Source organism: Crotalus tigris, unplaced genomic scaffold (assembly GCF_016545835.1).
Source record: "Crotalus tigris isolate CLP2741 ecotype Arizona unplaced genomic scaffold, ASM1654583v1 scf7180000017834.3080900, whole genome shotgun sequence".
Lineage (NCBI taxonomy): Eukaryota > Metazoa > Chordata > Lepidosauria > Squamata > Viperidae > Crotalus > Crotalus tigris.
The window spans coordinates 1069550-1083940 of record NW_024096662.1 but is presented as its reverse complement, the minus strand read 5'-3'; the positions used below and the strand labels follow the sequence as shown (position 1 = coordinate 1083940).

The window sequence follows — 14391 nt, the reverse complement described above, 5'->3', positions numbered from 1 at the left end:
CTAGATTTGAGTATACCATACATTCCACTACATAGAGAAAACTTTTGTTCTTGGGCTTCGTTGGGAAATAGTTTACATTTTGGCTGAGAGCATGTGGTGAGATTAGGGACTTGTTGTGTTGCGTACCAATCTCATGCAATATCTGTGGGGAAAAATAGAGCAATTATAAAAAACAGGAAGTGTCTTAGAGAACTAAGCTTGAATCTCTACCCCAGCAGGAGGCGCGGGAGCAGAAAGAGGATGATGATCTTAAACGTGCCACTGAATTAAGTCTACAAGGTGAGATGCACAACAGAAGAAAGGACATATTTTAAAAGTACAGTTCAATTGTTCAGAGAAAAGAGTGAAATTTGCTTTTGCAAGACAAGTAAACTCTATGATTGGCTCTGAGTACACAACATGTAGCCATTCCTTTCTGCTTGAAAAGTAGACATAGGTGGCTGCATAACCCCCAAATATTCCCAGAATGTAATTTTCTAATTTCAATAAACCTCTGTGTCATCATTTTTATTTTAAAAGATTAAATGGTTCTATCTTTTGTGAAGCTAATGGTACATACAACTTCAGTGGTATGTAATATCATATGTTCATGAAACCACATAAAACTGAATAGGAAAAAGTTCTTGATTAACATCAAATGTTGTATACAAACAAAAATAGTTAAAAGTTTTAGCCATTAGTGTGAAGTGGATATGGTGCTGCAGCCCTGTAAACAAGCAGAATATAGAGTCTCAGCAGTTTTCAGTGGCTTCTTCTCCAATCTGTTTTATTTCCCTAACCACAGTTTGACTATGTCTTGTTAGCATGCTCAACTCCATTTCATAAATCCTAAGCGAGATAAAAGCATGCAAATCTGTCCCGGATTCCTAATTTCTGTAAAATGAGAATGAGAGATTTCTGCTAAAAGATTTATTGTTCTATGAACTGTAGATTTAATTTCCTTGTGTTCTTCTTAGGGTTGATGTTCTGCAAAGCAAGTTGTAAAAACTAGCAAGAGTTAGTCATGGTTCCAATGTAGAGCTAGTTTATTTAGTAGTGGGAGATGAGCTGTAATTTTTTCAAAATATTTTATGCATTTTGCTATGAAAATTCACTGAAACTCTCTTATGTTAAGATGTTGTATAAGAACATAGCATACATTTTCTGTTTCTTGCAGTATTGTACCTTGTATTTTTTTTTTTCATTGATGCAAATAGTGCATTCAGTTTATGTGTTACTTTGGTAGCATCTTGCTTTTTAAGTTAGTGCAAAAGCATTTAAAAACTGCATTTTTGGAAATAAAGTTTTCCCCTCATAAACTGATCTGTTTGCATTCTAAAAACATCTTAACTTTGTACCCAGTATATATTTAATGCTTACTGTGGCACTGAAGATTTAATATAGTAGATTATTTCCTTTAATAAAGAGAGGTTAAATATTTTGCATTTCTAGTGAGACAGTGCATCATGCACTGGACTGTAAAGTTTTGTCATCTCTGTATTATGCACATCATCAGGAATCTTATACAGTATCCTTTTCATGCTGTTTAGAGTTTAACAACTCTCTCCTGGATAGTCTTGGCTCTGATGATGACTCTGGGAATGAGGATTTTCTAGACATGGAGTACTCTGAAACAGAAGCTGAGGAACTGAAAAGAAATGCTGAGGTGATGATCTGGGAAACCAGGGGAAGAATACTAACATGTTTTACAGGTGGTAAATGCTTAACTAAGGTTTTATGGCTTGGATAGTTCAGTCTGTATAATAGGGCACACTGGGTCATCTTTATTAATCTTTCTCAGTGATGACTAACAGTGAGCCACAGTGAATTGTTGGTAATATGTTGGCCCTTGGAGATGCAGTTTCAAATCCCTACTTCAGGGCAGACTGAAAACAAGTCCTAAAGTGAAACAGCAAATGTGTCTTCCTCATGCCCAAACTGAAAAGCCTGGCCATGTTTCATTCTTCCTGAGAGGAAAAAAAAAATCTTGGTTTGGCAGAAATTGTACTTTTCACAAGTTGAGCGCAATCTCTGCTATGTTGGGGAGTTCTACATTAGTCTTTGTTTGTGACAATCCATCCTTTTCACACTGAAAGAATTGTAGTCATGAGAACAAAAATTGGGAAAAACATGAAAATATTCATTGGAAACATGAAGTGACTTTTATCAGCTAGTTAAATTTGCCTGGATACGGCTAGCTTGGCTTTGGCCCTCTGGCTACGGGCTCTAACCTGACTTCCATTGGTACAAGAGGGATGGAAGAAAAATCACAGGCTTTCAAGGTTCTGTTATTGTAGCCCATGTCAATAAAACATAGTTCCAGAGTTAACTTGTGGATTTGGTTTCCTGGTTTGGCCTAGGTGGACCAACACCTACGTGGGGCTGGGGCTGGGGTGGAAATGGAGCTTTGGCAGAGGATTGTCTTATTCCATCTTCCCTCCTACCACGAGGTGCTGCTATAATGTGAGCAGAGCAATGGTAAACAACACATTGGGAAATCCCAGTTGGTTTCTGAGGTCCATTTTCTGCAAGGGTTACCTCCCAGTGTTGTGTTCTTACACTGGTTACCTGGTAGGAAATGACAACAACATTTTATTAAAATGGAGCACTCCCTGATTCTCAATGATTGTGGTGGTTCACAACAGTCAAATTATGTGATCAGTTTCTTACCTTCTTATATTTCCTTTTTTTGTTTTGTTTTGTTTTGCCTGCTCATGTACTTCTGCCAGGCTTACACCTTGGAAAGAGGGTTGAGAGCCATAATTGTATACCAGCCATAGTTGCATACCAGTTATCATTACCTGCCTTTTGAGTAGGTGAAGGGGCAGTGACAACTGGATGACACCATCCTGTTTTTATTTCTGTACAAAGACCTTTGAATTACTTCTTGTAGTACAGCCCTTTAATATATTTGTCCAAAGATGCTTGTTTGCCTTATGCCTGTGCTCTCATATTGGATGTCTTCCCTCAAGGAAGGAGATTGAAATATAATAATCCCTTCATTTACTGAATAGCAAGCTGACTATCTTTGGCTCAGTAGTAATATTGGTGATACAGATTGAGTCCTTCCTAGTTTAGCACTCACTGTATTTTAACCACACAATGGGAAATAATATGTACAGTATTTAAGAGAAGTGTATTTGTGAACTAATAATAAAGATTTTTTTCTGTAGTACGGACTAAGGAAAAATGTGACAGTCGTTTTGAGTGATGTATGTGGTCATAGTTCAGTCTAGGACAGGGGTAGGCAACCTTGGCTCTTTTATGACTCATGGACTTCAACTCCCAGAATTCCTAAGCCAGCATGCTCAGCTTGGAAACCTGTCCCTTTTCCCTCAGCACAGCTGGCTCAGGAATTCTGGGAGTTGAAGTCCACGAGTCATAAAAGAGCCAAGGTTGCCTACCCTGGAGATAAGGATTTTGTTGATCACACTTTGATGAATTACAGGTAGTTCTCGATTTATGATCACAATTGAGCCCAAAATTTCTGTTGCTAAGTGAAACATTTGTTAAGTGAGTTTTGCCCCATTTTACAACTTTTCTTATCACTATTGTTAAGTGAATCATTAGTAACATGGTTGTTAAGTGAATCTGGCTTCCCCATTAACTTTGCTTGTCAGAAGGTCACAAAAACTGATCACATGACCCTGGGCACTGCAACTGTCATAAATATGAACCAGTTGTCAAATGTCCGAATTCTGTTCAGGTGACTGCGGGGAAGCTGCAACGGTCGTAAGTGTGAAAAACGGTCATAAGTCACTTTTTTCAATGCCTTGTAGCTTTGAACGGTCACTAAATGAACTGTTGTAAATCAAGGGCTACCTGTATTTAACTGATTTTGTAAAAGAAAAAATACATTTTTTTTATAAAGCCTGATTTGAGTTAACTACAAATTTGAAATGAATTATTCTAGTGTTTGATACAGTGTGTCCTACGTTTGCTCTTATAAAGTCTCTCAGAAAATTAAATGCCTGATATATTCAGAAATAAACCAAAGCTAACAACAGAATTCTTTTACAGACAGGAGAGCTTCCTAATTCATATCGTCTCATTAGTATTGTCAGTCATATTGGAGATACATCCTCCTCAGGTAAGAAAAAAGCTTTTGTTTATTGTTTTTCTAAGTTGTGTTTTGGGAGGCTTTTCGGGTAACCAGAATTCAAGATGAAGAAAAAGAAATGTTAATTTTTTATGCTTGATTTTTATTCATCCATCCATCCTTCCATTCATCCTATTTGCATAGCTGCCCATTTCATAAAACATAACTCTGGGCAATTTACAATAAACACTATAGAACTGTAATATAAAAAACAACCAACGATTAGAAAATATTATGATTAAAAACAGTTTTCATACCAGTTTACAAAGTGAGGGATGCCATTAAACAATTTGATATGTATTCATCAATAAATCTGGCATATAAAAAGATGTTGAATCACAGTAGTCATATTTAAAATAATAAAATTTGTCTGCAGAAGATGTCATTTATTAGATTCTTTGGCCTGTATATCAGAAGCCGAGATATTACAAGAGGCCTGCCTTCTCTGCTGTAGCACCTGCCCTATGGAGCAGTCTCCCTGCAGCAATTAGGATGGCTGGCCTTTTGTAAGACCCTAAAGACCTGATTCTTTGCCAGGCCTGGAGCCCCAATTGTTGAAGGTTCCCCCCCCCTCCTAGTGACTGTCAGTTGTGATATCTTCCTCAGCTATTGTGTATTTTAATTTCCATATTTTTAACAGGAATTAAAAAAAAATATTTTGAAGTAGTTCACCTCTCAAACTCATTTGTTGAGATGGACAGAACACCAATTGAATGAATGAATAAAGGAATAATTCTTTTTGTCTATTCCATTATTTTTAAGGTCACTATATTAGTGATGTATATGATATTCGCAAGCAGGCCTGGTTCACATACAATGACCTGGCAGTATCAAGAACTCAAGAGGCCTCTGTCCAGAGTGATAGAGACCGGAGTGGCTATATCTTCTTCTATATGCACAAGTAATTATTATTTATATTATTTACTGGTTGGATGTTTTTATTTCATTTCCATATAAATGTTACAGCTGTTGCGGGGAGGGTATTGTTAACATAGCCATCTTGTTCCATGTATTTATGTGAAGATCTGAATAGATGGGATGAAAGAAGGTATTACTGAAATCTATACTGTAGAGCAGTGGTGGCGAACCTATGGCATGGGTGTCAGGTGGCACTCGGAGCCTTCTTTGTGGTACACGTGCCGTTCCCCAGCCTTGCCTCCCCCTGCGACCCCCTCCTCTCCAGCAGCCCCCCTGAAGGAGAGTCGCCCTCGGGCATGGCCTACATAGAGCAGCGCAGCCAAGGACATGGCAGCCAGGCAGCGTAGACAAGACTCTGCCCTCACACCCCATCATGCAGTTAATGCTGCAGAGCACAGGCAGAGGGTGTGGCCACCATAGTGCTGCTGGGCTGCCTGGGCGATCTGCGGCGGGCCCTGGAGGCGGTGAGTGGTCCTGTGGGCAGGTGGGGTGGGGGATGGGGGGCAGAGCAGGGGTGGGCAGGGGGGTGGAGCGGGGGTGGGGCCAGTTTTGGGGCACTTGGTCTCTAAAAGGTTCGCCGTCACTGCTGTAGAGTCATGGGTTTTATTCAGATTTCCAGCTTGTGCATCTTGTGGGAAAATACCAGAATGAAGACCTCTAAGAAAAGTTAACAAGAAATAGTTCTTAAAACGAGAGATGGGTTCTGTGTGAACCTTTTAGGGAATGGCACTGGAGAGGTACCAGGAGGCTCAAAAAGAGTCTCCAACTCAAATTAGCCGAGCCTTGGCAGAAGTTATAAAAGGAGAAGGGAAATGTAGTCATTTGGAGACATCACACAGAATGGGGTATTGCAGTCAGGACTATTGGCATTGATGAAGAATTCATACCAAGCCTGACCAGCTAGATTTTCAGTCATGAGATAAAAGTTTGTGCATGTAATAGAGAAAGAGAAACAAAGGGTTTATGTTTTTAATTCAGAAAACAAATAAACCTGTATATTTTTTTCCCAAATGTCCTTATGAACGTCTCTGTGACAGCATAAGAAGCTAGATTATACTGTATTGTGTAGAATCTCTATTACATCTTTTAAAACATTCCTTTAAGTGCCATCTTGTGTACATCATGTGCCTTGGCTGCTCTGTGTAGATTCTGTTTGGTTTCTAATGTGTTTCTGTTGTCCAGGGATATATTGGATGAATTGCTCGAAACAGACAAGAACCTGCAACTGTCCAGCACAGAAGTGGGAAAGCCAGTCTGACAGCCCTTGTGAAGAATGCCCCTTTACCTGAGCACAAAGAGTTAAGAACTTTTGCCTAATGCACGGGACACACAAAACTGAGGAACTCAGGACCTAGTTGAGAGACAAGCTGCTTCAGATATGAAAGGGCCATTCCATCCCTTTCTTTGAACTTCAGCAGTTAATCTTCTGTTATCCAGAATTTTTTTTTTATTGTTTTGGTTTTGTTCTCTGTTGAGCTACTCAAATAACTTTACCTGCAGAGGAGATGATCAAGCTAGAAAATTTAAAAAAACTTCTTCCAAAAACATAGTATGAGAGAAGACCACAAGATCACCTATTATTAACAAACGAAGGAGATCCTAAACATAGGTTGACTTTCTTTCTACAGAAGAAAAAAAAAGGGGGGGGGGGAAGCATAAGCTATACTACAGCTATACTATTTCCTGAAAGTGCAGGTGGCTGATTGGTTAAATGGAAGGATCCATCTTTCCTAGAACAGATGGACTTAAACACTTACGTTTGTAACACTCCAGAATCCTTCATTTTCATCATTTCAAATAATATATACATATATGTATATTTTAACTTTTTAAAGTTTTTATTCTTTTTGAAGGCATTAGTTTCTAAGTACTGTCATTTGCAGAACAGTTCCCTCTCCCCTTGAGTGTGCATGGGCGTGTATATCTATCTATCTATCTATATTTCTTGTGTTTCATGGAAGAGCCACCCTGGTTGGGGTGGTGAATGGCAGTCCCTTTTTGAGCTGATGCTAATCAGTAAATGAAACAGAAGCAGCTCAGTTCTGCACTGGCTTCCAGAGCTGTATGTGCTTGAAAGTGGCAAGTAACATGGTAACAGAAACATGGAAATATAACTGAGTTTGTTCTCGTGCTGTTGGAAAAAAACAAAACTCGTAAATGATTAGCATTTGCAAGATTTTTCAGAGCTGCAGTAGAGGAGTTTAGACACTTAAAAGTGTTTGAATAACTTGCTTATGCTGGCAAAAGTTATATAGAATTTATTTGTGCCCAACCCTCATTTTAGTGCTGGAAGTTAATAACTATTATCTCATTTTCACTTTCCTAGCAATGAAATTGCTAATAATTGAGATGTTTCTTGATTTGCTTCATAGTAAAAATATTTTCTTTGAAAAAGATAGCAGCTACATGGAAAAAATGTATTTTACCCTTGTTGGGGATTTTTCTGTTCTTTACATGTTAGAACCTTCTGAAACTACATTTTGAGAGTAGACCTGAGTCACATAGACAATAGAATTATTTGTTGCAGAAAGGTTTTAAGATTATTGATAAATGCAGCCAGTATTGGAGAACTCTAAATACGTAAGTATAGAAGATACCAACAGACTAAAATACTATCAGATGTAGAAGACAAAGTTCTCAAAAACTACACTGCACCAAAGCATAACATGCTAACTTCTGTGGTAATTTTGTACTGTTCACAAAGGTATTTGGTGTGTTTTTAACAAAGAATAAAGGGATTTTCTTTGTAAAGAAGAGTATCTCAAAATGTGATAGTCTTGATTCTAGAGTAAGGCTAGCTCTCTGTTAACGTAACAATCCTTTAGATATTTGGCAGAATCTGAAAAGAAACTGAATTTCTATGCTTGAGCAGAGTTATCAGTAAAATTCAGGAAAAAGGGTTTTTATTTCACTGATAGCTGAACTTCCATTCAAGTAAATGTTACCAAGTCCTTGGTCCCTTCTCTGCTCCCCCCAACTCTAGATACATCCTAGAATTCCTTATTAATGGAATGTGGGGGTGGTGGCATTTTCTTCATTGCTTGTTGTGGTCTCTGGAGAAGGGGCTCTGGAGAGTTGAGGTCTTTAAATATAAGCGGAGATGGCAAATTCAGGTTCAGGAGAAAAAAAATCAAATAAAATTACATCTCCTCTTCTCCCTTCTGGCAGAAGGTGGTGTTGGCTTTCATTTCCTGCTCTGAATGGAGGCAAACATTGTAATTACGCAGTTATAATGTCTTTGGTTCCATACTTAACAGTGAAGCCAAATTAACTAATATATGTGCAGTTGCAGTGTTCTAATTTGGTGTCTTCTATAATAAAATGCAGAATTGCCCCTAGCCTAGTGTGTAAAGACTTGATTTGCTTCATCTAAACCTGAAAAGTATGTAGCCTGGGATAAATTTATGTACCTTTGGTAGAAAATAATTCTCATTCAGTAAGAAGTGGTGACTGTTAATCCTGGTTTGCATTTTACAAATCAGATCAAATTCTGTCGCAATGCAATGAACTTGTGCTGCAGTTTATCTGTTTTTCTTATATACAGTTTTAACATTTAACTCTGAAACTGTGTAGACCGTACTGGATTATATTTAAACCCTCATATTAAATGGTTTATCATATTTCATTTTGAGAAATTATACCAAGCAACCTGGAAAACCTCTTGGAAACCTGAACTGCAGCTGCTGGTATTTAAATTTTTTTGCTTGTTTTTAAAAAAACAACTGGACTTTGTTATACTGTGTTTCTGGAACAGCATGATATGGCACACTTCTAGACATCTTAACTCTAGGATTACTGATTCTAGATTTTGAAGTGAGACCAAGCCCTAACCATAAGTTTACCCAGTAGTGGATGGACTTTTTAAATTCCTCTCTTCCTTTCTTGTATCTGTCACATCTTTTTCCTGCACTTATTTTTATACAAGAAATAGCCATAACATGTTTGCACTAAGTAAGTAAATTCTTCCCAAAAGTAAAACAAAACTTGTACATACGTGGCATTTAAAAGGTAGCTCAGGTAGCTTGCTTTAAAAAAAAAAAGAAACTTTAGAAATCACCAAGCATTGCTTATTTTCCCCCAACTATCTGCCTCTATTGTGCTAATGAAATGCAAAAGTTGCGGTTATAGAATATTAAGCAGCATTGCTTCTATTTGGATGAAGCCTAATATTCATATCTGTGATAAGGTACAAAGTTTCAGGGACATTTCTCTATTCTGAGCTGCCTTTTCACTTCCTGAGGACCTGCCAGCATTCAAAGACAGTTCTGTACATTATGGGTTTCTGATGCTAGGTGTGCTAAGAAAAAGCTGCTTGTATTGCAACTAAGTAAAGGGCAGAGTAATTCTCTTGAAATTGCATAAATTAATATTTCACGATGAAATTAATATTCTGGAAATAAGATTGCCATGTGTTTCTGGAAAAGAACAATTAGGGTGCTTTTTAAAACTAACCCAAAATAGAGAATTAAAGAGAATTATCAAAGAAAGTTCATAACACTTTGCTGCTGTTCCGCAGCAGTAACCTACTCCTTTGCTTTTACTTTAAGGAGTTGTTTTGTAAAATCTTGGTGGAAGGGAATAAATAAAAATGACAAGGGTTTCTTAGCAGGTGCATTGAGAAGGTTGCCTTGATTATATGTTGGGAATCACTTTGTATCCCTTGACACAATGTGGAGCAGCATTTTTCTGTGTTTTAGCAGACCTGTTCTTCTATTCCTCACAATTCTGCTTCTATTCTTTCTTTTTAAATAATGTGTAGATCAATTTCTGAGAAATTAAATGCTCTTTGTTAATGCCGAATCTGATTTTTCTTTCCAGAGCAATGCAGTGCCTTACTATATTTCTATTGTCCTTACTGCCATTTGACTGCTATTTTTCCTCCACAAAATTGGCACTACAAAAATCATGCTATTTTTTCACATTGATTTTGCATCTTTAGCTATTCCACATTTTTGATTAATTTAAAATTTGTTCTTATTTGTCTTAAAATGCATAACCATTCATTGTTGGAGAAGACATTGCTGTATGTTTAAAAAGATACTATAATTCATTATGGAAAAGAAGTGTCCATTAGCAGTGTGGTCTTTAAGTTTCAAAAGCTGTCATTCTCTGAAGGCAAAATTACTATTGTAAGCCACAAAATGTCAATCCTATTTGCTTTGTCTTTGAGGAGAGACTATTTCTGCCAAAAGGACCAGGTATAGTGTTTCAACATCATTTAACTTAAATTATATTTACAATGGCAATGGTCTGGTGATAAAATGGCCCAGTTCTGTTTATGCTGCTCTGAGTTAATAGTGTGGTAACTTGCTGCTTACAAACAAGGATAGCTTCTTATTTTGCATGAAGAAGTTTTATTTGCACTGGGATATATTTCATAAGACAACAGTGGTTCCATCTGGGATGCCTTCTGCTTTATGGGTCACCTCAAGACTATTTTGAAGCCAGCTTCTTCATTGGCAGTTGAAAACTAGCTATAATCATGTAGACAGCTATGAACTTAGATAAGAGCAGATTAAGGCAGATTTGGAGGGGCAATACTCCTAGATCTGTTATTTTTACTTCTATTGGCAAAGCTGTGTTTTTTAGCAGCATAAATAGCTGCTTTTAAGTAATTTCTGGCCAGATTGCAAGATTGTGATGGCCTTGTTTGAAAGTTTTTGGTCCAAAATGTTTTTTTTTTTAAATTCTAGGTAGGAAAATTGGTTGATAAGAAAAGTAGCACTGGTTAGCTGAGGGAGTCTCCTGAGATTGGACAAAATAATTGGGAGCAACTGGCATGTGAGAAAGTGAGGCAGTGAGAGACTGAGTGAGCAAGAGAGTGCTACAGCATATGCAAAAGGAAGGTGATAAAGAGCAATCATCAGGCGGAGAGTTGGCACACACCTGAACTGTGGTGCAAATAGGGGTTCCCTATAAAAAGAGTTGGAAAGTTGTCATCCAACAGGTCAAGTTCTGATAGATGGCAAAATGTATGGGGCTCACCATCAGTCAAAACCCACAACCTCTATTAGGAAAAGTGGTGGGGTGGCATTTTTTTGTTTTTTGTTTGCCTTCCACTAGCAAGAAATCCACCAATTGCTTTCCTGCATCTGTTCCACAATGAAGTTGTTAGGGCAGCCCCCATTTGCCAGTTTTGTCACTAAGTCAGATTGGAACTTGGCTATTGGGAAGGAATAATTGATTCCAATATCGTTCTGAGCAGCTTCATAACTGGAGGAAAGTATGTTAAAGCAGATATTCTGGGTCTGCATTAAGATTATCTATCGTTTGTTAAAGGAAGCCCTTTTATCTCTACAAAACTGTTAGTGGTGGAAAATTCTGAATGCTTCTGTTATCAAGCTTTTACCAAAAATGACATTATGGTTTGCAAATGGCTGAAAATAATGGCAAGCATATTTCCATTTAGAAAAGTCCTTTTTCCTTCTTGAGAGTCGCTTGTTTCCATGAAGCCAATGCAGCAAAATCCCGCTGGGACATTCCGAAGACCTGAAAGAAATCTTCCTCTGACAAGTATTGCTGTGGAATGGAAGAAAAGCACGTATGTGATAAGTGACAGCTAGATTTATAAACAGCGAGAAAAGTAAATGGATATATTATTAAATATAGGGGGTTTTTTTCCCCACTGAGAGAAAATGAAAGCAATATTTCTATTCTGGTACAGTTTTGCATAGTTCTTTGTAGGCTTCACTTTTACCCAATTTGTGTTTCCGGGCATTATTAAAATCACTGCAAAGATAAAATGTTTGCACATACACCAAAACTAAAATGAAAATATTCTCAGTTGGCCTACATTCATTTTGTTTCATTTATGTTTTATTCTTATTTATTTTTCACATTTCTGAGCCACCCATCTCAAAGAAGGACTCTGAGCCATGTACAATATAATGTCAAAATATATTTAAAAACCCAGTATAGGTAATCCTTGATTTACAATAGTTCATTTAATGACCAAAGTTACAATGACACTGAAAAAAGTGACTTATAGCCATTTTTCACACTTATGACCATTGCCGCATCCCCGTGGTCACGTGATCAACATTCAGATGCTGGGCAACGGGTTCATATTTGTGACGGTTGCTGTGTCCTGGGATCATGTGATTACCCTTTACAACAATGGTGGCGAACCTATGGCACGGGTGCCAGAGGTGGCACTCAGAGCCCTCTCTGTGGGCACGCGCACCGTCGCCCCAGTCCTAGACCTTCAGCTGGGTTTTATAAAACCTTTTCGCTTTAGGCCTCCGCCACTGTGTACAAAAAAAAAAAAAAGTTCAATCAATGAGTCAATTTCAACTTCTCGCGGGGAAAAAAAAGATCTTGCAAAGTTGGAATTGATTGATTGAACTTTTTAGTCCCACCCAGTCTGCCTTTACCACCGCAGCCATGCCCAATGGGCCATACCCAGCCAATGGGCCACACCCAGCCAGTGGGCCACACCCACCTGGCACCCGCCGATACATAAGTGGGTTGTGGGTTGCAGTTTGGGCACTCAGTCTCTAAAAGGTTCGCCATCATCAGAGCTGAGGTGGCGCAGCAGTTAGAGTGCAGTACTGCAGGCCACTTTAGCTGACTGTGTTCAGCAGGTCAGCAGTTCAAATCTCACCGGCTCAAGGTTGACTCAGCCTTCCATCCTTCCAGGGTAGGTACAATGAGGACCCAGATTGTTGGGGGCAATGTAAATATATATATACATTGCTTACTGGTGTACACCGCTTAGAGAGTGCTTGCACTTAAAGCGGTATATAAGTCTCATAAATAAATAAATTAATTAATTAATAAAATAAATCACTGATTTGCAACCTTCTGACAAGCAAAGTCAGTGGGGAAGCCAGATTCCCTTAACAACTCTGTCAAGAAAAGGTCATAAAATAGGGCAAAATCCACTTAATTGTCTCACTTAGCAACAAAAATGTTGGGCTCAATTGTGGTCATAAGTCGAGGACTACCTGTATATAAAAACTAAAATGTCAGAATTAAAATTTTAAAGCTAAAAGTGTTTTTTTAAACTTCATACCAGATTAAAGGAAGTTTCCAAAGCCATTTAATACACTTTGCAACGAGCAAAGAGTTTTTTTATCCTGGATTTTCTGCAAATATTATCAACAACTCTTGAAATATCCTCCTTGTCCCCATGGAAACTATAACCCGCTGATCTCTCACCTCCTTCCTGCTGGGGTCTATGTCCTTGGGAAGCTCTTCTGCAGCTACGTTCACCAATTTCTCCAAGGGGTACGTAGAGGAGGAGGACAGCTTGCCAAAAGTTGTCTTGGCAGTAAAAATTTCTTTTCCTTCCAAGATTTCCTGAAATAGAAAAGGGGACGCCCCCCAAAGCTATTCCCAGGCATGGCTATTTTGTTTAAATTTGATAAAAAGGAGTTACAGGCTGGCCTTTTCTAAACCAATTCTCTTTGAGAGTGTAGATAGGAGGGTTGTGTATTTGACGCTGCAGGGCAAATGAACAATGAATATGCTGCGGTTGAGAAACGTTTTGTGAGAGTCATTTAGAGTTGTCATTTTTTTAAAAAAAATGGTATTTGACGCAACATAAAAAGGCAATTTTGTGCTAAAGAGGTGCAGCACCATGGAGTCACTCACTGTGTAAATCAGTGTTTTTCAACCTTGACAATTTTAAGGCATGTGGACTTCAACTCCCAGAATTCCACAGCCAGCAATGCTGGCTGTGGAATTCTGGGAGTTGAAGTCCACATGCCTTAAAATTGTCAAGGTTGAGAAACACTGGTGTAAATAGTGAGATCAAGGAAGATGAAATATATGGAATACAGGCCCTGATTCATTACAAGTTAAATGAAAAAATAATTGCTGTGACCTTTCAGGGTGGGTTTTTTTTTTTTTTTGGTAGATTATCAATGCCTAGGCCAGGGGTAGGCAACCTTGGCTCTTTTATGACTCGTGGACTTCAATTCCCAGAATTCCTGAGCCAGCCATGCTGGCTTAGGAATTCTGGGAGTTGAAGTCCAGAGTCATAAAAGAGTCAAGGTTGCCTACCCCTGGCCTAGGCTATGGAACATAGAGTTGGAATTCTTAACAAATTATAATTATTTTGTGCCTGAATCTTGTTTTCAATTTCCTGTACAGGTCTCCTTGTTTAGCAACTGCCTTTTTAGTGACAGCAATTTTGATGGTGATGAAAAAATAACATTATGATTAATTCTCACGCTTATGATGACCTTCCCAGGTCTGTGAAGTAAAGCAAAGTTGAAGTAAGCTCAGCTGCAGTTTCACTTAGTGGCCCCTTCATTTAACAACCAAGTTACCAGTTCTAATCGTCACTAAATGAGGACCGTCAATATGCATGAAAATCTAATTTAGGTTTAGGAATAAATTCCCTGAATGTTATGGTGCCATCAATATTGCTTAAATGGTGATGGGAAATT

General features: G+C 38.2%; 2 protein-coding genes across 6 annotated transcripts in view; one reads left to right on the top strand and one right to left on the bottom strand.

Moving 5' to 3' along the window:
* Positions 1 to 9796, top strand: part of USP37 (ubiquitin specific peptidase 37) — a 41276-nt gene extending 31480 nt beyond the window's left edge. For 4 of the 5 annotated variants that reach the window (XM_039343226.1, XM_039343222.1, XM_039343224.1 and 1 more), the window contains exons 20-24: positions 216 to 279; positions 1530 to 1645; positions 4000 to 4069; positions 4841 to 4979; positions 6179 to 9796. In XM_039343226.1, the coding sequence (XP_039199160.1) occupies positions 216 to 279; positions 1530 to 1645; positions 4000 to 4069; positions 4841 to 4979; positions 6179 to 6254 (465 nt within the window). In that variant the 3' untranslated portion in view covers positions 6255 to 9796. The remainder of the gene's footprint in view (positions 1 to 215; positions 280 to 1529; positions 1646 to 3999; positions 4070 to 4840; positions 4980 to 6178) is intronic. The other variant, XM_039343227.1, reaches the window with a different exon arrangement.
* A 537-nt stretch (positions 9797 to 10333) lies between these two features.
* VIL1 (villin 1) overlaps positions 10334 to 14391 on the bottom strand; it is a 31022-nt gene continuing 26964 nt past the window's right edge. Inside the window, exons 19-20 of the mRNA XM_039343228.1 lie at positions 13157 to 13297; positions 10334 to 11515 (exon numbers count right to left, since the gene is read on the bottom strand). Of these exons, the coding sequence (XP_039199162.1) occupies positions 11402 to 11515; positions 13157 to 13297 (255 nt within the window). The 3' untranslated portion in view covers positions 10334 to 11401. The remainder of the gene's footprint in view (positions 11516 to 13156; positions 13298 to 14391) is intronic.